This window comes from Anguilla anguilla, chromosome 16 (genome assembly GCF_013347855.1).
Source record: "Anguilla anguilla isolate fAngAng1 chromosome 16, fAngAng1.pri, whole genome shotgun sequence".
Taxonomy (NCBI): domain Eukaryota; kingdom Metazoa; phylum Chordata; class Actinopteri; order Anguilliformes; family Anguillidae; genus Anguilla; species Anguilla anguilla.
Genome location: NC_049216.1, coordinates 7,515,281 through 7,539,735, shown reverse-complemented (window position 1 = coordinate 7,539,735; position 24,455 = coordinate 7,515,281). Strand labels below are relative to the sequence as shown.

General features: G+C 45.6%; 1 protein-coding gene across 7 annotated transcripts in view; it reads left to right on the top strand.

The window, feature by feature from the left end:
* The window catches only part of si:ch211-220f16.2 (golgin subfamily B member 1), a 40,319-nt gene that overhangs the window by 11,808 nt on the left and 4,056 nt on the right, over window positions 1–24,455 (top strand). For 2 of the 7 annotated variants that reach the window (XM_035395973.1, XM_035395974.1), the window contains exons 11-25: window positions 72–187; window positions 848–965; window positions 1,058–1,149; window positions 1,967–2,118; window positions 5,299–5,449; window positions 5,849–5,972; window positions 7,319–7,455; window positions 7,718–7,765; window positions 8,316–8,425; window positions 8,886–9,054; window positions 9,149–9,253; window positions 9,919–21,861; window positions 22,067–22,185; window positions 23,347–23,476; window positions 24,156–24,302. In XM_035395973.1, coding sequence (XP_035251864.1) covers window positions 72–187; window positions 848–965; window positions 1,058–1,149; window positions 1,967–2,118; window positions 5,299–5,449; window positions 5,849–5,972; window positions 7,319–7,455; window positions 7,718–7,765; window positions 8,316–8,425; window positions 8,886–9,054; window positions 9,149–9,253; window positions 9,919–21,861; window positions 22,067–22,185; window positions 23,347–23,476; window positions 24,156–24,302 — 13,661 coding nt within the window. Of the gene's footprint in view, window positions 1–71; window positions 188–847; window positions 966–1,057; window positions 1,150–1,966; window positions 2,119–5,297; window positions 5,450–5,848; window positions 5,973–7,318; window positions 7,456–7,717; window positions 7,766–8,315; window positions 8,426–8,885; window positions 9,055–9,148; window positions 9,254–9,918; window positions 21,862–22,066; window positions 22,186–23,346; window positions 23,477–24,155; window positions 24,303–24,455 lie in introns of all 7 variants that reach the window. The other 5 variants (XM_035395976.1, XM_035395972.1, XM_035395975.1 and 2 more) reach the window with 5 other exon arrangements.

Below are 24,455 nucleotides of genomic sequence, written 5' to 3'. Positions count from 1 at the left end.
AGTTTCACTGTTGCCTACTGCACCACCACCCCCCCCTCCCCCCTCCCCCCTCCCCCTTCCCCCCTCTCTAGCACAAGCGAAGCTGAAAGCTGAGGAGGCCAGCAAATCAGAGGCCAAGTTTCTGAAGATGAAAGCCTGGTCCAAGTCCCGCATCAAGCAGCTGGAGGACGAGCTGAGGAAAGGACAGGTAGGAGAGACTCGGAGGCACCTTCAGTCAGACTCAACCTGCTCTCTTCATATTTCAACATAACGGCGTCACTTACATGTCCTGCGATGGACTGGCGGCCTGTCCAGGGTGCATGCCTGCCTCTCGCCCAATGCATGCTGGGGTCCTCAACTGTGGCCCTGGAGAACCACAGTGTCTGCTGGTTTTTGGTTTAAGCTTCAAATCTGCTTTAAGTCATCAGTGAAGATCGGAACCAGCAGGCCCCGTAGCTCTCCAGGACCAGGGTTGAGGGCCCCTGGATTAGACCTACTGTTTCCATACTTGGCTTATTTTTGGCTGGACCGCAACAGCGGGGCCGGCCCTGTAAACGCGAATATCTGTGACTGAGTCACTGAGTGATGAAGTTACACCATTTGTCGGCCGAGTTATGAAGTTACGCCATTGGTCAGCTGGTCCAGCCATATACTAGGTTTTGACCTGGTCTTGTTTTAAAACATGTTAAAGGGCCGTCCCAGCAGGGGGCGACAGAGATTGTAAGGGAGGGAGGTGACATTGCATTTTGAGCATGGGGAATGAAATAGTGTGCTGTCATTGCTGGATTTTTCTGATCTCCATCGATGGGTTTACTGGCATTCACATTGTAATTTTCTGTTTTTCTGTTTGTTTTTTTTGTTTTTTAAGTCTGGAAAAATAAGTCCAGATGTGAATGCCTTAAGGAGCCACATTACCGAGCTGGAAGAGGAAAGAGAGGAAATGCTGTGTAAACTGGAACAGTTTGACGAACTCAAGACCAAAAACGGTAAACTGAAAGGGTTTGCGCTTTCCTGAAATGGCATTTTGAATGTCGCATTGATGCGGATGAAGCTTTGACATGAAACCGTGTCATTTTAGAGCAACTCGTGGCAAAGCTGGTGGTTTATGAAGAGCAACAGAGGAAGATGCAGGCAGATCTTGAGCAAGTTGCCAAGAGAGCTGCTTCTCAGGTAAAGGTCCATGAACCCTGTAACACGCCTTATAGCACTCTGGCACCTACTCACTTAGCACGTAGCGCACCGTCTAATAGCCCAACATTGAGCCGAATATAGCCGAGATGAGGTCACCGTTTGGAACCAGTCATCTCGGGTTTGGCTGTGGATAGTGATTCCTTTATATTGGTTCAGCTCACCATTGCATCCACTATCCCATTTCTAGAATTAAGACCGTATATATGTGTACTAATTATGTAAGCACTGTTGTTTGGAAATAGGACTGTTCTTCAGTTAGGATGTATATGTACAGGAGGCCAAAACAAGATGGAATGTACAGTTCGGGGGGTCACGCAGTTGTTGGCACTTGCCGAAATATCAGATGAGCACTGCTGGCACGAGGGCGAGGAGTCCCGTTCCTGGAGGGACGTATCTGTTCCTGGATTTCGTGCCAACTTCCGTTTCCACCAATTACCTTGTCTCACTCAGCTAATTAGCTCTGCGCCCTGATTTCGGTTCGCATAGATTAGGCCACAGCGGAACAGCCGTGCTTTTATACAGGGTGTAGGGACACAAAAAAAACATGTTCAACTTTCAGTCATGTCACTGGATGAGGCAATTGATTGGCCAACAGCAGCTGACACTTAGAGTTGGGGTGGAATCCCGAAACGGACGTATGGTCCTTCGTGGAACGGGAGTCCCCAACCCCCCGTCCTAGCAGTGCTCCCACCGATGTTTAGACGACGTACGCGTCTACCGGAATCCGTGAGAGCGATACCGCTGAAAGCATGCGGGTGCCCTCGGATGCCCTTTGACCTTTGACCCGCCCCGACAGACGAGCGAGTCGGGCAGCGCGGACGAGCTGCAGAGCCAGGTGCTGGAGTGGCAGGAGATGGTGGCGGAGGCGGAGTCCGCGCGGGACCAGGCCCGGGAGGAGAAGTCCGTCCTAGCCCTGCGGATGAGTCACATCGAGGAGGAGAGAGAAGGTACGGGCCCTGCAGACACGGCCGCTGGGCCCCCTCAGGGGCCCGGGGGTGCACCCTCACCAGCAGGTTACCAAACAGCCCCGGGGTATTTTTATCTGATACTGCCACCGGGGTAACCTTCCGCTCTGGGGTTATTAACCACCGACTGACCAGGCAATGGTTTTAAAAGCATTAGGCTGAAATTTCCAATAATGGAACTCTACTTCAAAGGTGAACAAAGAAATTGGTTTTCATGAAAGTTACAGTAGGTCATCCAGAAAGATTTATCATAAACCTGAATCAACCAGTATATTTGAAAAAATATATAGCTTTCCGTTTTTGCCATTTCATCAAAAAATGTTTTGTTTGTACATTTATAAAAAAGTTTCAACATTTCTCTTAACAATTAGGACTTCTCTCTGAGCAAGTAGAGTTTCTGCTTGCTCCGTTTTCAATATAAAGCTGTTTCTTGAGTAGGAAACGGATATTATGCTACAGATTGTCAGGAAATGAACTCAGAACCCAAGGGTCTTCCTCAAGATGTACTCAAACACAAGGTAAATGGGAAGTAAATCTCACCCAAGTAGCATATTCAAATTCACACGTGACATTGAGTGAGATTGGTAAATACCCAGCAAATCTTTTGGAGACGTGTCACAGGGGAATGATATTGAAGGTACCTTAAGTCTTTCTTAAGTTCTTTCTAACCCCTGTTGTCTGATGGTGAAACGGAGAAGGATCTTTGTAAGTCTGGTGTCTTCATCTCATCTTTGTGTCACAACCATCCACTTTACTTTTCTCACATTCCCGTCTCACAGAGCCGTGCCAACCAACCCTGTTCCTGGAGATCTACCATCCCGCAGGTTTTCACTCCAGCCCTAACGCAGCACACACCTCATTTAGCTGCTGGAGATCTTTGCTGATAATTAGTAGAGCCATGTGTGCCGCATTAGGGTTGAAATGAAAACCTACGAGGACGGTAGATCTCCAGGAACAGGGATGTTTACCACTGGTGTAGAGAAATCTTAAACTTTCAGCCGTGCTGGTAAAGACAGAAACACACGTTTTTCCCACCCTTCCCCAGCCGAGACAGAAACGGCCATTTCCCTTCGTTACTATGATTTGCTTAATTTTTTGAGAATTTGTGGTTTTCTTTGTGCATTGTTGCTGTCCCGTTGAGCATGACGTTTATTTTGTTTCTTTTTTTATTTCCTCCTCCTCCACGCCCGGTGGCGAGCCCCCCTCCCTTCGAGCCCCGGCCGCCCCCCCCCAACTCCGCCTCTCCTCCTGGCTGCGATTGGGCAGCCGCGGAGAACAGTTTCCCATCAGTTTTGTGCATGCAGGACCCCCCCCCCCCCCCTTCCCCCCCTCGGCGTCGGCCTGCGCTGCACTGCCCGCCGGTTTCCCAGCATCCCTTGCTCCACCGGGCTAACCCGCCGGCAGTGCAGTAACGGTGGGCGCCGCGCCGTCCCGCGTTTCTGTCTCTTCCTGGCTTCCTGCTGGCCAAAACACCGCCGTAAAAAAAAAAGGGAAGCTAACCGCGGGACGCTCGGTTTGACCGCAAACCGCGCGTCGTCTGCGATTAGGCTGGGTTCCGCTTCCGCCCGCCGCTGTGGAAAGGAAGGGTTTCGCGAGCTTGGCTCCCTGACGCGGTGTTGTTCCGTCGGTCTTCCTCTGCCGGGGGGCGTAGGGACTAACGGCGACTAACGGCCTCGCTTCGACTGTCTCTGTCTCCGGGGGGGGGGGGGGGGGGAGTCCTCAAACTGCACAGCCTCTGCTAACACGAGACTTTGGGGTTTGGGCTGTGCATTGTGTGGCCTGGAACGAGGGGTGGGGGGGGTCCTTCATTTTGGGGGAAAAAAGGCTGTCTGAAAACCCCTCTCAGTAGAGTCAAAGAGACACTGGAAGTCAGCTTCTGGGTAGTCGGGTTTATGCGGGAGACCGTGTTGCATGCCTGCCTCTCTCTACTTCCTGGTTTCCTCTTCCTCCGTGTCTCTCCTCATCCTTTCTTTCGTGGTCAATGTAGGCATGTTCCACCTCCCTGCCACCCAAATTTTGGTGAGCATTTTTTTTTGTTTGTCATAACCGTCCAAATCCACACTACTAATTGCTTATTTATTTGTGTATTTTCAATGCTGATGGTCGGGACCTGGCCTATATTGATCGTTTTCTTTCATCACGTTCCTCTTCAATTCCTTTCTTCTCTCTGCCACGTGCTTACCGCACAACTAGGTCTTAATTAATCTCCTTGACATCACAAAACAGATGGGAATGTATTTTTTTCAGATTTTTCCTGGAATAAAGTCTCAATAAAATGCGATTATGCAAACTCATTTAATTACTGATGAGACGAATCCCGGATCACAGTCACGTATCTGCAGACTTGTGTATTATAAACCTGATTCATGTCTGCAGTGTTCTGATTTGTAGACTGTGGGAGAGATATCCCTGCGTATGAGCAAGGCACAGAACTGAAATGGTGCCCCAGACTTGCCCTGTGTTCAGTGATAAGCTGCTAGCAGCGCGTCTCTCCTTGAGCTGTGCCTTGTCTGATTAGGTTTTGGAATGCCACTTTGCCGCAAGCTTTTTTCTGTGTTTCTTAAAGCGATGCATGGCTATGACCCTGACGCTGCTTTGCAGAGGTCCCGCATGCACGCACACACACACGCACGGACGCACACATACTCGCACACATACATGCACAACGCACACACCACACACACCCGCACGCGAACACACATATGCACACAGAGTACACCAGACACACGTACGCGCACACACACACACACATACGCACACAATGCACACCACACACACACCCTCCACCCGCACACACAAGCACACACACATACGCGCATACACACACGCATGCACGCATACATGCTCATGCACACACATATACCTGCACACTCACCCACATGCACACACGCACGCACAAATACACACAACGTGCACACCACACAACCCACCAACACACAGACATGCACAGTCACACACACACACACAGCGTTGCGTCAGAAGGGGCCTTGTCTCTCCCTCTCTCTCTCTCTTCCGGCCCTCGAGCGCGCGCGCCTCTGCGTCAGTGTCGGCCGCGGCGGGGCGGGGGAGGGGAGGGGGTGGCGTCGTCATGCTCGCCCGCCCGCCCGCCGTCGCCATCGCCGCGGCCGCGACTGACCTGCAGGAACTCTTCCTGTGGCACAAAACTGATTGAGGATGACTGGTTCTTTCCCGGCTGCTCCGATCCAGCGCTGGCCAGCCGGCAGCAGGAGCTGGAGGAGGAGCTGGCGCAGGCCCGGGGGCTCCGGCCGCAGAGGGGCAAGAAGCCGGGAGACTCCGCCCCCCGCAGCCTGCAGGTACGCGCCTCATATGCACCTCCAACTGGCCTCCTATGCACCTCCAACTGGCCTGACTCCAGACTTGCCGCGTTTTGGGGCCGAACTGCCCAAGACTTTGAGCGAAAAAAGCTAGCTAAAGTGTGTGAGTGTGTGATATGTTTTTATACGCGAGTAAACATTTTGGTACAATTAATCGCACTTACAGAGTCATGATATAAAAGGCTCTTGGTTGCAATTAATCAGTTCATCAAAAAAAAGTTCTAATGTTGAAGACTAGTTGGCTGTAACTGGATCAAAATCACATTTTGTAGACTATGATGGACTAAATGTGTGTTTAAAATCTCGATCAGTTTCTGTCACGTTTGTCCTTTAGGGTTGATAATGACTGCTTTCCAAAAACCTGCTTCTGTGTTCCAGGAGGACTTTGAGTTTGACAGGAAACAGGCGTTCCAGGACCCCAAAAGCACTTTAGAGAGCACCGCCTCGATGGACGGGGAGAACATGGGAGGTTGGTGGCCAGAGTACAGTACTCCTGATGCAGGTGTGAAACCTACTAGACAGTTTATTGTAGCATGCACATTCTTCGTTCCATGTGTATTTTGATTATCCTTTTTTTTCTTGTCATTTAATTCTGTTTGACATAACACTCGTGGGTTTTTTTTTTAATCTAACCTGCGTCAAACCATTGTGTAGTTGACCTTTGGTTGACCCATTTCTTGTTTTTTTTTTGTTTTGTCATTTCCGTAGAAGTTATTTTAAGCATGTGCGTGCTGGATGAACTGCCTAGTTTTGGTTTTTTTAGACCGTAGTCCGTGTTGAGTGCATTGATCTGTGTCAGTCCCGCCGTGTAAGTCCGGTCGAGCGACACGCTGCATTGGCGGTAAGTTTTGTTTGTTTTTTGTTGTTTTTTTTATCTGTCCTTGTGTTCGACAAATTAGGCGTGTCTTCAGGTTAAGGGTTCGAAAGTTCTGGAAATCAAAACGTCTGGTTAAAGGCGCTTTTGAGGATCGCTAACAAGCTGATGCTAAATGGAAATCCCCTTGAGCCCACTCATTAGGCCTGTGTGTCCGAGCATCGCTGGATGCAGTATGCAGTCCGGTTTATGTAGGCAGTCAATGATTAAACACTTTTTAGGACCCTCCCTCCTGATCCTTAACGGTTGTCCAGAGGCGGATGTATCCCCGGACCCTGTGCGAATAGCCTGTTTTGATGTCCACAGAACCCTCGGCCTAGCATGCTTCCATGTAGGCACAATGTGTAGTGTTTAATTAAGCCTTGCATGCAGAAGTATCTCGCTATACTTTTGTTGACTGGTTATAAAATATCCACATTACATTAAAATCACCCCCCCCCCCACCTCACATTTTACATTGTAAAGATTATATTCAGCTTATATATATATATATATATATATATATATATATATATAGTTTTCACTTTCCGAATGTTTCTATTGTTTTTTTAACTAGAGCAGGGGTGCACAACTCTGGTCCTAGAGGAGGCTAGTCTGCTTTCTGGTTTTTGTTCCAACCAGTTACCTTAGTTTAAGTTTTATGACCGCTCTATACGCTATGCTGGTTCGCTCCTCCACGTGAGCACAGTAAAATGTTAAGGATATACTATCAGTATACAGCTGTAGGTGGTGCTTATACAAATGTCAGTTCAAGATATGACTGAGCTTATTGAATGTTGAATAATTAAGAGCATAGCTTGGCACAAAATCCTTAAATGAAATGATCCTTGTTGTGCACCCCTGTACTGGAAAATGAATATGAGATAATAAAGACCGATATAACGTTAGTTCAGTGGTTTGCCCAGCGAAGGTCGTCTGAGGTAACGTGAGATTTGAATTCTGAGTCACTCGGGCTTGTGTGAACCCGTCCCCAGGACTAGGCCTCAGGTCGGTGGTGGAGGAGCTGGAGCTGGAGAGGAACCAGCTGCAGGAGCAGATCCTGGGCCTGGAGGAGCGTTGCCAGGACCTGGAGGACCGGCTGCAGCTCCAGGCCCGAATAGAGTCCCTTCAGGTACACGGGCCTTCTTTATCACCCAACAGCCATTTTCTTATAAAGCTCTTTTGCACTGCCAGCAACTGGTGCAAAAATCTCTGCCTAACACTAATACTTTCAAGGTGCTTAGCATGTCATTTATTCGATACATTTTTTCTTTGCAATATTAATTAAACTGAAATCCCTTTTTGCAAATCGGGAAATTACATTAACTTCATGGTGACATTCTTGACTTTCTCCCTGGAAAACAAGGATTTTGTAACAGGCCCTTCTAACACAGGTGACGTTTGATGTAGATGAAGAAGGTCGGCCATTTTGGGTATCTCAGGTGTGTTTGTGTCGGTGTGCGTGCGGGAGAGCGAGCGCCCTCCAGGTGGACCGCTGGCTCTCGCCATGTTGTTTGTCACACGGTGTCTTGTCCACATCCACAAGGGTGTAACCGCTTCCAGCTGACCCTTTAATATGTGGGTGATTTTATACTTATTTATTTTTTATTTCCCCGCACCTCACTTGGGTGTGTAATAAGTCAACGTTTCTTGTGTTCGCCAACATAAAAGGAGCGTGCACTGCTACGTGGTTTCAAAATTCATTGCCAAGTCGAATGTTTTTCCACAAACAACTGTCAGAAATTAATATGATTTTTGCACTAAATAAAGGAATAAATCAAAACTGGACAACCTGAGAAGGCGGAAGTGGGTTCCTTTTATGCTGTGTGGTTTGTCACGCTAAGTTTAAAAAAGAAAGTGTAAAGGGAAGCAGAGAGAAGGGAGTGTGTGTTGGAGTTGAGAGTGCCTGCGGTGGGGGCTGAGCGTGAGTTTGCTCCGGTCGCGCCTTCGCGGCGGCGTCTGAACGGACTCCCTCTTCGTCCTCTTCCTCAGAACGAGGCGGAGCGGCTCCAGGCCCAGCTGGCCGGCCTGCGGAGCCAGCAGGCCCGGGACGCGGAGAAGCACCAGATGCTGGTCACCAGCCTGAACGAGCAGCTGAAAGGGTGAGCGGACGCTCCGGCCGGCCCCCTGCTTTTACCGACCGCTAATACACCGCTAGAAAATGGCTCATTCATAAAACATTTTTTTTAAAATTTAAAACACCTTCCTACTCCAATTATACCTCACTCAAAACCCCTTTCTCCATCCATGGCTTCCCCCATATGTCCTTAAATTCCAGAGTATACCAAAATTACTGTCAGCTCGGTAAAGAAAGGCTTGTACGCTTGTGAGTGCAAAATTTTAAAAGGCCGAATTTAACCAGTGGGATAATAAAGTTCTTCCTCCTCGTGGTAAATCCATTTCAGTATTTGTTCTGCTTGAGTTGCACTTTTCGATGTGGACCCAGCGAAAACCTGAATTTGCCCTGGGGTGAAGCGAAAGCGGGTCTTCCCAGGTTGGCGAAGGTAAGGCGGCAACGTGGCGTAGGCCTTGAAACCCCTTTCCCCTTGTGGCGACCGTTAGACTGAGCGAAACGCAGGAGTGCCTGGAATCGTCGCTGATCGAGAAGGAGCACACGTTAGCCCAAACCTCCGAGAAACTGGAGCTCATCGACAGCCTCCGGGACTCTTTGAAGGAGAAGGAGGTCCAGCACCGGGAGGTCTCGGAGAGGCTGCTTCAAACAGAGCACAGCGTAAGAAACCTTTTCGCTAATTTCGTTTTTTCCGTTCTCAATTCTGATAAAATGGCGCGTGTTGTATTGAATGTGGTTTTTGTCATCTTTCCAGTTGACTGAAGTTACTAAGAAATGCAGCACCTTTGAGAAGCAGTGTTCTGAGTTGAAGACGTCAGTCGCAGAGCTGACACAGAAGTTGAGCACACTAAAGGAAAAGGTGAATTTACATTTAAAAAGCATGCACCAGTACACTCAAAAATATCATGACGCAAGCCTGACGAGAGCTTTTGTTTTGTGATATTCTGAACACCTGGCCTACTGTATTGTTATGGATTGTTCGTTTATTGACTTATCATTTGAAAAATTACAGTCCAAGTGTTTTCAAGGCGCTATTCAGCTGGATATTGTTCCCAGTGTTACGTTTAATACATGACTGCAGTTTCAGTGCTTTTATGTCATCTTTGGCTCCCTTTAATGTACTGCGTAACCATGGATACATTGTATAATTAAAATGTAAGTTGGTGGTAGTAATGACGCAGATGGCTAGATAATAGGCAATTGTTTGCATACATCCCATGATTTTTTACCAGCTGTATGTTGCATGCCGTAGGGTTCATCCATATTGTCAGTGTTACATATTCTTGTTAATGAATTTTATGTATGTGAATATTTAACATAAATAGGGAATGGTTATACTTCTTCAGGGTCAGTGCTAGCTTCTTAGCTTTGCTACTTATATAACCAGTTCATTGTATATGTAGCCAGTTGATTACATAGCACAGTATTTGTTTTAGCATCTATTGAACATTTGAAACGAGGCTGCTAATTTTTCAGAGCTCGTAACTTTGCCGTAGGTAACTTGTATTCCTTCTAAATCCGTAGACACACAAACAAGAGGCAATGATAGAATCCTTGCAAAGTGATCTGGATCAGACGAACGATGAGCTGGACAAGCTGAACTCCACCCACTTGGAGGAACGGGCCCAGCTGATCCACGACCTTCAAAGCTGTGAGCGGGAGATTGACAACCTCAAGGATACACTTGCCGACAAGGACAAGGAGATCTCCGCTCTTTCCAGCAACATGAGCGAATATGCTGAGCAAGTACTGGAGCTGAAACGGGAGATCAAGGACAAAGAGGAGGCCCTGGTACACGTTGAAACTGCTTTGGCCAGAGCAGAGCAAAAATCTCAGATTTTAAAAGACTCCCAGTCATCTGACCAGCAAGCCCTGAACGCAAAGATAACAGACTTACTGGAACAGCTCAGAAGCACAGAGTGCGAATTGGGTGAGGCTAAGGAGCAAAAAGAACTAAAAAGGAAGGAAACTGAGGAACTTATTAAACAAGCCCAGGAGGACATCCAGACCATCCAAAGTCTTCGTGGGGAAATTCAGAAGCTGAATGTGAACCATCACAGTCACCTCGCGGAATGCGAGTCCCAGATTTCTTCTCTAAAGGGGCAGGTGACGGCGTCTTCTCAAAAGCTGCAGGAGTCTGAGGCCCTCCTCTCTCAGCTGACAGAATCAAATGCCACCAATGAAAAGTTGCAGGGTCAACTTCAAGATAAAGAACAGATGTATGAAAAAGAGCTGAAGTCCTTTAAGGAGGAACGCAATAAGCTGCTTGCCGATGTGGACAAACACAATAAGGAGCTGCAGGCCTTATCCAAACAACTTGAGGAGCAAGCGGTGGGAAAGGAACGGGTTATAAAGGAGAAACAGGAAACAATAGCCTTGCTGGAGCAAAAGCTGAGTGTCGCTCAGGAAGAAACGGAAGGTGAAAGACTGAAACTTAATCAGGAGCTGAAGGCCAGAGATTCTGAAAATGAGAGGCTACAGAAGGAACTCCAGAGTAAATCTGAAAATACCTCAGAACTGGAAACTAGTGTAAAAACCCTAGAAAGTGCAAATCAGCAACTTAAAGCTGTTCTCAAGAGAAAAGCAATTGAACTTAAGGAACAAAAGCAGCTTGTCGCTGATTTAAATGAAAAGACTGCTGCGACTCAAGCGGAAAATGTGAATTTGCGCTCTGAAATCAGTAAACTTGCAGAGGAGCGTGAGAAACTAAGAGAGGAAGTCACAGTTGGCAAGAGATCCCTGTCAGAGCTGATGGAGGAGAAGAACACGATGCAAAGCAGGATATCTTCCTTTGAGACACAAAACTCAGAAGACCGCAAAGTCATTGATGAGCTGCTGAAAGAAAAGGAAGAGTTGACCGTACGGACCGAAGAGCTCAGCAGGGCCCTTGAACAAAGCCAAAGCACCGTTTCGGAGAGTTTGCTCAAAAAAACCAACGAATGTGGTCAACTCACAAAATTACTTTCTGAAAGTAAGGAGTCCATAGCACATTTCCAGGAGAAAGTCAGCCTCTTGAATTCTCAGGTCGAGCAACTCAAATGTTGTGTGGCTGAAAAGGAGAAGATTGCCTTTGATCAAAGTGCAAAGTGTGATGAGCAGGAAAGCCTGATTAGGCAACTTCAAGGGACTGTATCCCTGCTTCAGGAGCAGAGCGCCACATTGATGGACAAAGACAATGCCTTGCAGCAGATGACAGCGAAATGTACCACCTTGCAGAACGAAATCCTCCAGCAGAAAGAGTTCATCTCTGGCCTCCAGAGTGAAACTGGATCCCTCAGAATTGAGTGTACAAGATGGAAACAGAGTCTGGAGGAAAATGAACTGACTGTGAAAAGTAAGACTGAGGAATGTCAAAATTATCTCGATGAGCTGAACAAGAGCAGGCAGTCCGTTGATTCACTGAGCAGCAAGTTGGATGTAGTGAGTGGAGATTCTCTTAAGTTTGAATCTGCTTATAGTGATCTGAAAGTGTCCTTTGAAAATCAGGTTGCTGATAACAAAAAGCTGAAAGAAGAGAACAACTTCAGGCAAAGTGAAGTGGTTCGTCTTCAGAACCAAGTTCAGGCATTATGTGAGGATAACCAGAGACTGCAGGCTGCTATTGAGAGCCAAGAGAGAGAACTGGCTGAACAGAAACTGCTTGTGGAGGATATGAGAAGGAAGGCAGATGTCGCTCTTGAGGAAAACAGAAACCTGAAGGTGCAAGTGACTAAACTCGATGAGCGGATTCAGGTACTGCAGCAGGAGGTCACCAATAAGGATATAGCCGAGTCAGAGCTACTAGATGAAAGGAAAAAAGCACAAAGTAAAATATCTGCCTATGAGGTTCAGTATTCTGAAAATTGTAAGGCTATTGAGGGACTGCTGAAAGAAAAGGAAGAACTCATTCTTAGGACCGAAGAACTCAAAAAGCAAAACGATTCAGTTTCAGGTAATTTGCTGGAAAAAACTAATGAGTGTTGTCATCTCACAACATTGCTCGCTGGAAGTAAAGAATCTGTGGCACATTTACAAGAGCAGATCAGTTTTTTGAATTCTCAGGTGGATCAACTGAACTCTAGTGTTGCTGAGAAAGAGAAAATGGTTAGTGATCAAAAAGCACTTTATGAAACGCAGCAGAGCCAACACGAGCAACTTCAAGAGACTTTGTCCCTTCTTCAGGAGCAGAGTACCGCTTTGAAATCAGGACTGTTGGAGAAAGACAGTACCTTGCAACAGATGGCTTCCAAATGCACTTTCTTGGAAAATGAAAGTCTTCAGCAGAAACAGACTGTCACCCAGCTGGAGAGTGAATTGGAGTCCCTCAAAAATGAGTGCACCAGACTGAGTCAGAGTCTGGAAGTCAAAGAACTGTCTCTTGGAAATAAAGCTCAGGAGTGTCAAGGCCATTTTGATGAACTGAGCAAAAGCAACAAGTCAATAGTTTCGCTTCAGGGTCAGCTGAGTGTGGCAAATGAAGAGTTGCTAAAGCTGCAATCTGAAAATGTGAATCTGAAAACAAGCCTGGAAAATCAGGTCGCAGAAAGCAACAAGCTAAGAGAGCAGGTGGCTCAGAGGGAGGATGTTATTGCAGACCTCAAGAACCGCATGCAGGTACTAAATGAGGAAAACGGCAAAATCAAAACTGAAGGTCAGAATTTGACTGCAGAGGTGTCTGAAAAGCTGAAAGAAATTGCTGTTCTCCAGTCAGAGCTCTCCCACAAAAATAACAATATTGTTTCCTTAACCGAACAGCTGGCAGCTGTCAGTTTAGAGAGGGAAAGTTTAGAGATGACATTACAACAGAGAACTGAATCTATGAATCAACAAGAAATGTTCATAAAGCAGTTGCAAGTAAAATCAGTGGAGGGGAAAGATGAGCTGAACCAAAAGATGGAAACTGTCATTGAGCTGCAGACACAAATGAAGAACATGCAGAAATCTCTGCAAGATGTCGAAAAGTCCTTGAAAAACAAGGAGAAGGAGCTTGAACAGTTAAAAGATAAGTCGGCAACAGAACATGAAGTATTCAGAACCAAAAATGATGCAAATGCAGAGATCGTTGATAAACTTCAGGCTCAACTGCAGAGCATGGTAGAGAAAAATAACCAGCTAACCATGGGGATCACTGACAAACAGTCTTACCTACAGCAGAAAGTGAAAGATAGTGAGCGGTTAAGGGCACAGGTCGCAGAGCTGGAGGGTTCGGCTGTACAGCTTAAAAGCCAAGTTGAGGCCTTGACCTCAGAGTCAGCTCAGCTAAAGGGAATGGTGAAAGAAAAGGAGCAGGCAGTATTGGGAACTCAGACCAGCTTCCTCAGTCACTGTGAAGATTTGAAGGTGCAAATCAAAGCCAAAGAAGACGAATGCAATGGCTTAAAAGCCCAACTTGCTGGACACCAAGAAACCGTGTCTAAGCTGGAAGTTGAGCTCTCTGCTCGATCCTCAGAAATAGTCAAATTTAGAGAAGCCCTTGAGGACAAAGAGGTTGGAATTTCCGCGCAGGCAAAAGCTTTCCAGGGGAAGTCGGACGAAGCGGCCTTGTTCAAAGCCCAGTTTATGGAGAGCACAGAGTTAGTATCTCAGCTGCAGGGCCAGCTTCAGGAACTGAACAAGACTGAAGAGGAGAAACAAAGTGCCTTTTTAAATTTGCAAGAAAAGTACGCAGCCCATTTGGAAGAGCTTCATGAAGTTAAAATGCAGCTCTCCCAAAGGAATGAAGAGATGGAAAACCTCAACAAGGCCCTCAGTGACCGCAATGATGCTGTACATGCTGCCGGAGATACTGCTGATGCCCTAAGAAATGAAGTAGCACTGCTTCAAGACCAACTTCAGCAACTTCGAGCATCGAATGCCGGACTTTCAAAGCAGAAGGAGGATGCTCTTTCTGCCCATCAAACAAATGCAGCTTCTTTGACTGTTGAAATTGAGAGGTTGAAGTCGCAGCACCTTCAGGTTGCTTCACAAATGAATGCGTTGACTGAGAATATTGAGCAGAGAGAGCTAGCCTTGCATGCAATAAATAATCAGTATTCTGCGCAAGTTAAACACGCAGAATACCTGGTTGCAGAAATGCAGAAACTGGACGAGCAGAATAAAAAGCTAAGAGAAGAAGGCAGTCTGGCGGCACAGCATTTTCAGCAGCAGCTGGGTTTGTCCGCCAGTGAAAAAGAACATTTGCAGCAAGAATTAAAGAAAGTTATGAATGAAAAAGAGGAACTTGTAAGGAATTACAACAGCCAGTTGCAAATACTCCAGGAGCAGTTGAGTTTCAAGAGTCAGCAACAACACAGTAGCATGAATGAAGCATTGGAGAAAATGAAGACAGAGAAGGAACGTCTTCAGGTGCAGGTTAGTGACAAGGATGGAGAAATCAGTAGATTAATATTAGAAGTGGAAAAGGTAGCACAAACCCTTCAAGAGTCTGAAAATGAATGGTTGTCTGTCCTTGATAGGGAGAAACAAGATAAGACGCTTATAATTGAGCAGTTACAAAGTATTGAAAATGAGATTAAGACAAAAGATGTTAAAATCCAGGCACTGCAACAAGATCTGGATGATTTGCAGGAAAAGTTTGTGGAGATAACAACTGCATTCAAAGTCAGCTCAGAGCATCTTAAAGAGAAGGAACTGACAGCTGAAGACTTGAGTCAGCAGATTTTAACAAATAAAAATAAATTAGAGGAGACACTTTTAGCTTTACAGAAAAAAGAAAATGAGAACTTACAGCTTGGGCAGACTTTAATAGACCGGGAGAATGCATTGAGAGACATTGAGTTAAGTAAAAAGTCTAGTGATGTTGATTTTTCTGAATTTTCACAAACCATGTCTGGTAGACTAGTTGCTTTGGAGGAAGAAAAGTTTTCTTTACAATCTGAAATTAAACTGTTAAATACAAATCACAAATCTGAAGTAGAGTGTTTGAAAGAGGAATTAAACAAAGCTGCATGCTTACTTCAGCAAAAACAAAGTGAACTGTTTGAAAGGGAGCGAGAATATCAGGAGGAGAACCAGAAAGTTTGTTTACTGCAAGAGCAGGTAAAACGTTTACAAGGAGAGATGGAGATTGACTCTGAAAATTTTAGAATGGCAGGTATTAACCAGGCAAGTCTGCAGAGTGAAATCAAAAAGAAAGAAGATCAGATTAGTTGTATGGACATTCAGGTAGGCCAACAAAAAGAACTGATTGCAACACTTAGTCAGCAGTTGAGAGAAAAAGATGCTTCAGTCACCCAGGTCATGGTATCGGCATCAAACGAAATGGTGCGGCACACAGAGGAAAAGAATCAGCTCCTGTCACAGCTGGAAAGCCTGCAGAATGCCCAGAGCTGCTCGGTTACGGAAATTGAAAATATCGCCCTACAGTTGGAGGAGAGCAAAACTCACTTGTCTCATTGTCAGGCTCAAATTGAAATTAAGGAATCGGAGAATGGGCAGTTGGTCAAGGAAAATGAACAGCTGAAAATTCAACATGGACAGTTGTCCAAAGAAAAAGACCTAATGAAGAAGAAACTCCAAGCTGCTCTGGTAGTGAGAAAGGACTTGCTGAAGAAGATAGAGGAGTATGAAAAGCAAATAGAAGAGTGTGGGAAGAATGGCTTTGAAATGTCCAATTTGCATGATAAGCTCCAAGAAGTAACATCACAGGCAGAGAACACGACCAAAGAGTACCAAGCTCACATTAGTCTTTTGAAAGAACAGATCATACAAAAAGACAATGAAGTCCTTGAGCTTTCCCAGGTCATTTCTGCGAAGGAAGCACTTGTGCAACAGCTACAAAATGATATGAAATGTTTACAAACAAGGCTCAATGAGCAAGAGAATAATTTGAATATTGCTGTCCAGTCACTTAAGGAAACATGTGAACTTGTTGAACATCTCCAAGTAGGTATAGCCGACAAAGAGGAAGCATTTGAACGTGAACGCTGTGAGATGATACAGAAGTTGGAACAATTTAAAGAGGACTTGGTTGATAGAGAGCAAAGCTTGAAGGCTGAAAGGGCAACCTCTCTGTCTGCAAATTCTGATACCGAAAATGAGCTGGTGAAAGTAAAGCAAGAAAAAGCAGTTCTGCAAAAAAAGGCTCATGCAGCTTTACTAGCTAGAAAGGAGACCATGAAGAAATTGCAAGAAAATGAAAGGAAGCACGCCCTGGAAATTTCTGAGCTAAACGAAAATTTAAACAAGCTTCTAGAACAACATTCTCAACAAACAAATGAAATGGACGCAATTCAGGTTAAATACAATGAGAAAATCAAAGAACTAGAGGACAAGCAACAAGCTATAGCTTCCCTCCAGGATGAAGTAAATTCCTTTAGAGGTTGCATTGAATTAAAGGAAAAGAATATGCAAGAACTCATTCTGTCCTTCTCAGAGAAGGAAAGCCAAGTACAAGCGGCATCACAGAAAGAAGCGGAATTGGAAGAGCTTCGCAACATACTGGCAAATATAACATCAGAAATGGAAAGTAAAGATGCACTTCTGCTTGACCTGAGACAAAGTTCACTAGAGTTGACAGAAAAAATGAAATTGGTTGAATCTGAGCTTGAAAAAGCAGAAACCGAGATAAACGAGAACAGTAAGCAGCAGGAGATAAAGGCAATGGAACAAGATTATTTGGACCTCCAGGAACAGCTACGAAGGTCAGAAGCTTTGGTAGAGGAACTACAGTGTGCTCTCAAGGCAGTTGAAATCGAGAAGAGAGACCAGTTTGAAAGTTTGGACAGACTGAATAAAACGCTACTTCAATCCAACAGTCAGATGAAGGAAGAGCTTGAAAATGCACTTTCTGTGATTTCACAAAAGTCATTGGAGCTTCAAACCGTCCAAAACTCTTTAACAGAAATTCAACACCAGTTTTGTCAGGAGAGGGAATGTTTGAAAATCAAACTTGAAGAATCCCAGTCTTATTGGAAAGAGTCTCAGGCTCAAGTAGAAAGTTGTAAATTGCACATGGAGACATTGCAGACCGAAAAGGAAGAATGTAAAGAAGTCGTAGGATCATTGGAAATGAGACTCAGTGAGTCTGAAAAACAAAAGGATGAACTTCTTCAAAAAATAAGTGTTATGCAAGAGGAGAACTTGAATAATCATTCACTTATGGGAGTTGATGAGATCCAGTCAAAGTCCTACACTGAAGAACTTGAGGCAAGCCTCAAAGAGAGAGATTGTTTGATTAAAGAAAAGGAAGAACTTATTGCTTCTTTGGAACAACAGCTGCAAAAAGAAATTCACCTCCATGAGGTGGCACTGGAAAAGATGAAAGTCAGAGTTAATGAACTGCAGCAGAGGTCTGCAGAGAAGCAGGAAACAAGCAAAACAGAGGAACACCGAGATGAAAATAAATCCCTCGAGCAGGTCACTAGGAAACTTCAGGCAGCCTTAATATCGCGAAAAGAAGTCATGAAGGAGAACAGGTCTCTCAAGGATCAAATTCAGATGTTGTCCTCAGAAAAAGAAGAGATCAATCGGTCATCTTCAAGCCTGAAGGAGTCATTTGCAGAACTGAAGCAGCAAAAAGATGACTTGGAAAATTCAGTTTTGTCTCTGAGCAAGGAAAAAGAAAAAATAATTTCAGAGATTGATCGGATTTTGAGTGACAACCACAACCTTTCTGCTGCCTGCGAAAGCCTTAAACTCACAATAGAAAACATCACTCAGCAGAAACAGGCTTTTTCATGCCAGATGGAGTCCCTCAAAGACTCTCAAACTGTGGACCTGTCCGAGTGGAAATCAAAACACGCCGAATTGAAACAGGAATATGAATCTCTGTTACAAGCTTATGAGAACGTCAGCAATGAAATGGACAAAATGCGACAACTACTTGAGACAGCCCGAAAAGAAAAGCAAGAGCTTCTCTTAAAAGCACTTAATGCTGAATCAGAAAAGGAAAGTGTGGGGAAGCAAATCAATGACTTGGAAGAAGAAAATGAGAAAATGAAAGAAAAGATGCAGAAGTTTGCCAAGGCTAAACAGCAGAAGATCCGAGAGCTCGAGGAAGAAAATGAAAAGATTAGAAATGACCTGCAAGAAATTGATGAGAAAGAAAAATGCAGGGTTGAAATGTTGACTCTCCGGAATAGTGAACTTGAAACAGAGATCATTAATCTGAAAGAATCATCAGAAGATCTTAGGGTGAAATTAAATGAGATTCAACACGAAAATTCCAGCTTGGCAGAACAGTTAAAAACAACAAGTTCTTCATTAGAGCAGTGGCACAGTGAATCGAAGGCGAGTGAGCATAATCTGCAGTCAAAGCTGGATAAGGCTCTTAGTTTGAACGATTCATTAACTGCTCAGATTGAGAGTCAGAAGGCAGAAATTGTAGCCACATGCGAAAGGGTTGAACTCATTCAAAATGAAAAGCAAAATATTTTCGAAAAATTGTCCCAGCTGCAAAAAGACCATGAAGTTGAGTTAAATGAAAATGACATGGTTGTGACTGAACTTAAGGCAGTTGTCAGTAAAAACCTGCAGGAGACTATCAGCTTAAATGAGAAAGTGAGGATTTTAGAAGATGACAAAACTCTTTTGCAGGAGGAACTTGAGAATGTTCAGGAAACATCTGACAAAGTGAAAAACGAGAATGAATATTTGGAGACATTGCTCCTTAAAAATTCAGAGACAATTGATGAGTTAACAGAAGCCCTCAGTGTGATGCAAGATCAGAATGTGCAACTCTCGACCCAGTTGTCTGAGAGCAAAGAGGAAAAGTCCAGATTCTCCCAAGAGAAGGAAGAGCAGCAGCTGAAGTTGGTGAAAGAGTTTGAGGAAAAGCTGAAAGTCATACAGAGAGGAAATGAGGGATCCAAAAACATAAAAAAGGAGCTTCAGGAGCTATTGAAAGAAAAACACCATGAAATCAACCAGCTTCAACAAGATTGCATCAAGTACCAGGAGCTGATACTTGACATGGAAAAATCTTTGAAACTCTCAGAGGCTGAACGTGAGCGGGTGGAAGGAAATCTGAAGGCAGTGAATGAGAAGATATCAGGCTTTGAGGAAGGGGTGAGGCATCTTGAAGCAGAACTTTCGTCATATAGGAACCAGCTCAGTGAATCTAGGAAAGAACTGGAAAGCATCAACTCTGAGAACAAGAGACTGAAAGAAGAAATTGAAGGGAAAGATAAACAAGCTGAAATCAAGATGACGGAACATGAGAAAGCTCTGGAAAGAGTTGCAGAACAGCAAATGGCGCATTATAAAGGAAAGCTTGCTGAATTCCAGAATCAAATCGATGAGCTCCAGGGTCTAAAAGTCAGCAATAGTGAGGTAGTCATAGAGTTAAAAAGGCAGCTAGACTCACAAGATTTACAGATGAAAACACTTAAGAGAGAGTCTGAGACAAACTTAGCCAAGCTCTCGGCCCTTTCTATTAGTCTACAGGGCGATGATCTTGTAAAGAAATGGGATGTTACATTCCAAAAGACTTTACAAGAGAAAGACAGCCAGCTCTTAGAACAGGGTTATGTAATAAAGAGACTCCTTGAGGATGCAAGAGTGAAGGACAAGTTGGTAAATGAGCTACAGATAACAAAGTCAAGGCAGGACAGGGCCCTTAATGAGTACACAGTGGCAGCTACAGCACAACAAAGGCAACTATTTGTTATGGGGGTAAGAAATACTGAACTAAGCCAAAATGTGGATTTACTAAATAGGCAAATAATGGAACAAAGTGCACAGATTGAGAAGTTGGAATTTGACAAAGGTTCCTTGACCACACAGCTAACTGACAAATCTGACTTAGCCTCACACATGCAGTCAAGCTTTACCCAGGTGGAAAGGAAGCTTTTGGACACAGAGTCACAGCTTCTCCTGCTGCTCTCACAAAATGACAAGCTTCAGGATGATCTTGAGAAACAGAAGGTAATTTCAGTACAGCTGAAATTGCTTCTTCAGAATAAAGACACTGAGATATCCTTGCTGCTCTCCTCAAAGGATGGGCAAATTTCAGAGTATCTGGAACAGCTGCAGAAACATCACCGGGCCCAAATAGAAAATTACGAAGAAAGATTACGTGCCTTATATAGTGATAAAGAAATGGCAGACAAGACATTCAGGGGGCTAGAGAGCAAAGTCCGAGCTCTGCAGGTCAAAATTGAAAGGTCTGTTGAAGAGAAGGAGCAAATGGCTAAAAAGATGGAGGCCTTCAAAAGCTCCGTGGCATCCTTGCAAGCAGAGAGAGAGCGTCTGTTGGCGGAGTGCAGGGCTTTGGAGGCCCGGCGTCAGAGCACCGTGAGAGATGAAGGCAGTTTAGCGAAGGAGGAACTGGGTGCAAGCCAGGGCCTGAAGGGAGAGATCAGGGCTCTTCTTCATCAGATGGACGATTTGAATTCTGAGAATGCCATGCTCAAAGCACAGCTGATCCGTTACAGAGAAGACCTCAATCAGGTCTTGTCACTGAAGGACAACCAATTGAAAGAACTCCTCAGGAAACGAGAAGATTCCATTAAAACTCTTGAAAATCAAAAGGTTGCCATTGAAAGACAATTTCGGCAGTTGCAGCTTGATCTCCAGAAGGAGGTGGAGGATAACAACACCTTAAAATCTCATAATTCCGAACTTGGAACTCAGGTTCACGAACTGGAAGCCAGTATATTAGCCTTGAGAAAGGAGAAATCTGAAACTAATGAGAGCAAAGTGATTGCCGACTTGCAGCAGGCTGTTGCAGCCAAAGCTGCGGAATGTAACGACCTCCAGCAAAAACTGCTCGCCCAAAAAATGGCCACCGATGACTTGAAAAAGAACATGCAGGAGCTGGAGAGCGAAACCGAGGGGAAGCTTGGTGAGGCGGAAGATAAGTACAACAGTGAACTCAATGCCTTCGAAAGAGAAGTGGATCTAATGAGAAACGAGAAGGAGTCGGCAGATGAAAGGGTGGCAGAGCTGGCCAGGGAGTTGATACAGACTGAGAAATTGCTGTTCAGTGCCAAGAACGAAAGCAAGGACTTGAAGTCTCAGCACGAGTCCTTGGGGAAAGCTATGGCCGCCTTACAGAACGACCGAGATCAGCTCATTGAGGATTTCAAAGTTCTGCGCAGCAGATACGACGAGGAACTCAGGGAGAGCGCATCCGCCGCGAGAAAGCTGGAGCATCAGCTCGGCGAAGCCAACTCGGAGCTCAGCAGCCTCAACAAAGACCGCTACATTCTGACCCAGAAGCTCTCGGCCTTGCAGAGTGCCGACGCCCACTCTCAGCTGCTCCGGCAGATAGACGAGCTGTCCAGAGCCCTGTCGGAGAAGGACGCGGTGCTCCGACGGCTCTCGCTCGAGAACGACACCTACGGCAAACAGCTGACGGCCTTCTCCAAGTCAATGGCCAGCCTTCAGAATGACAGGGACAGGCTGATGCAGGAGCTCGCAGGAGCAAAGAGGGTGTGTGAGGCCAGGCAAGGGGTGAGCCCTGCTGAGGCCGCACCTGGGAAAATTGAGGAGTCGAGTAGCTTTAGGAGCAATTTCCATGCCCTGCAGGCTGAGAAAGATAGGCCGGTAAGTTGGCATTGTTGTGTTTGGTACATCTTAGAGCCTTGTGCTTCAGCTTGTACAATGCATGCAGCTTGTGTCCATTGGCTGCTTTATTCTGGCTTGAATTCCCAAGGTGTGATGATGCCTGTGGTGTGCCATACAGCTGTTTTGGGGTATGATGTGGTGCCATTTTTTTTTTTTTTTTTTTAATTCTGTTGTTCATTTTCAGCTGGAAGATGCTGGAAAACTGAGGTCAGAGAATGCGGAGTTGACCCAGAAGAAAATGAAGTATGAACTACACTCTGAGAAGGATGCTAACAAGTATGAGGCAGAACTGGCTAAACTGAGGTATTTGAGTGCAGTTGTGGTAAAACATCAAATCGCAGCTTTTCAACAGCATGTATGGCTTAATCTGCTGCATGGGAAGAGAGGCACTCATTATTTTATGGCAAAGGAATGACATAAGGGAGTATAGCCTGCTTAGTCTAAGTGATCTTAGTTCGGCACTATTTGTTGAACTTGCAGATTCTTTGGATGGTACTTAAGGATTCTGTACCAACCAAGAAATACAATGTATCACCTGACAGCATAGTAGCTTAGCTTAACTATGTATTAAGCACCTAAAGGACAGCGGTGTAGACATAGGTGTCTTTTTTTGTGCTTTATTCAGTTGAAAGGGAGTAATCTCTCAAAGAGAGCCACTCTCGCGGAGGTCATGGGTTTCCTTCATCCTGTTACACAACAGAATCTGCTCCGGTATCAGGTTTCCTCACAATGTCACAATGCCACTGGGTGCATTAGCAGCAGACCGTCGTGAGAATAACTCTGTCTAAATTAGTGACTCTTGGTGACAGGTAGGGCGTGATTGATTCGCTCTGCAGAGACACAGGTCCACATTTTAACCGGCCCAACTGCGTCCCGCAGTTACAAATGCTGCTCGGGATCTTGTCCGTCGAGCGGCGTGTGAACTTCTGCCTCGCGGAAAAGGCCCGGCCTTTTCACTCGGGCTAAACTTTTCATGGCGAGTTGAGTCTTCTCCGTCCTCAGGGATTGTCCTTTGCAAACAAATAACCGGAGAATACCTCCTCCGTTCCCCCACAGTGGCCCACAGTCAGCTGTTTTTAGTGAGGGTGTGTGGCTCAGGGACCTGGCATGTCGGGAATGAAACTTTGGCGCTAGCCACTGGCGAGCGGTCGTGTTTCTCGTGTTTCTCATGTCTCTGAGCTTCCAGGAAGAAGAATCCTTGTGAATTAATTGTTTTGGGATACAAGCTAATGTTGAGCGAACGAGGTCACAAAGACAAAATAACATACAGAGTCGCCATAAGCTATCATTGGCACCACTGATTCGGACCATGCGTTGCCTTTTATTTCCGTACTGAGCAGTCTTCTGATTGGTGCAGTCGAGGCATTGATTGACGGCTAATTATAGCTCCACTGGTTACGGTGCTCATGCAGTGTTCTTCTGCCACCGGTGCTCTGATTAATGTATGCGGGTGCTGCTTTTCAGGGCTGAGAAGGACCAGCTGCAGTCGGAGTGCCGAGCCCTGAGGGAGCGGCAGTCCCTAGCTGTGCGTGGGCGGAGCTCAGAGGCTCAGCTGAAACAGGCCACTGGCCCTCAGGCCATGGAACCTTCCAAGGTATAGCGACAGTCATCAGGTCACTCCACACAACAGCCAATACAGCTACACTTTACTATCAGAAAGTTGTTTTTTTTCCCCCCACACAGAAATGCAAACTCCTTGGTATTATAACCACGATAATAGCAGAAATGGTGCAAAAGATGTACGTTTACGGTATACTGAAGCAAGATAGTGTTTCCTTCCTGAAGCGCATGCATTGCTGGCTTATCAAGATGCCTGACGGAAAGTATGCTACCCTGAATTTGATGTGTTGTTAAAGTCAGGAGGGAACAGAGTGTTTTTTGGCTTTTTTTTGGCTGGCAGTTGGCCAGCTGAATACAAGGCAAATTTTGCCTTGAAGGCGAGAGATGGAAAAACCTGCACTGCTGCCTTCTCGCAGGGACCCCGATAAGGGAATCTCTGGTATAAAGGATGAGTATTACAGCGGGGGTGTTCTGTCCTATCAGAGAAGGCTGGATTAGGAGTGCAGGCTCCATCCAAGCACTTGAATTGCCTCAGTAAAATTCTCAGTTCTTCTTGGTCTTCAGTCATGATATTGATGAGTTAGGTTGGGTGTCATAGTGCTTGGCTTGAACAAAAGCCCTGTACCCTTCCCCAGTAAGACTGAACACCCCTGACCCTAGGGTGTCATTAACTTAGCCCCGCATGAGATGATCCCTTTGTCGGTTCTCCTCAGGAGAGTGTGGCCCCGCTGGGGATGGGCGCTCCTGCGGAGCAGACCTCCCTGCTGATGGCTGAGCGGGCCCAGCTCCAGAGAGACCTCCAGCGCTGCCTGCAGGAGATTCAGCAGAGAGATCTGCACTTCCAGCAACTCAACGCCAAGGTACTAAAAACTTCCTTCAAGTCGGCGTCTGTGCCATTTCACTCTCTACTTTTTTAAGAGGAGGAAGACCTGCCTAAAATTCAGACAGTTTTTGAATCCTCGATTTTAGCTGCGTAAAGTCTAAACCCGAAATGTGGTGAATAGCAAATCGGA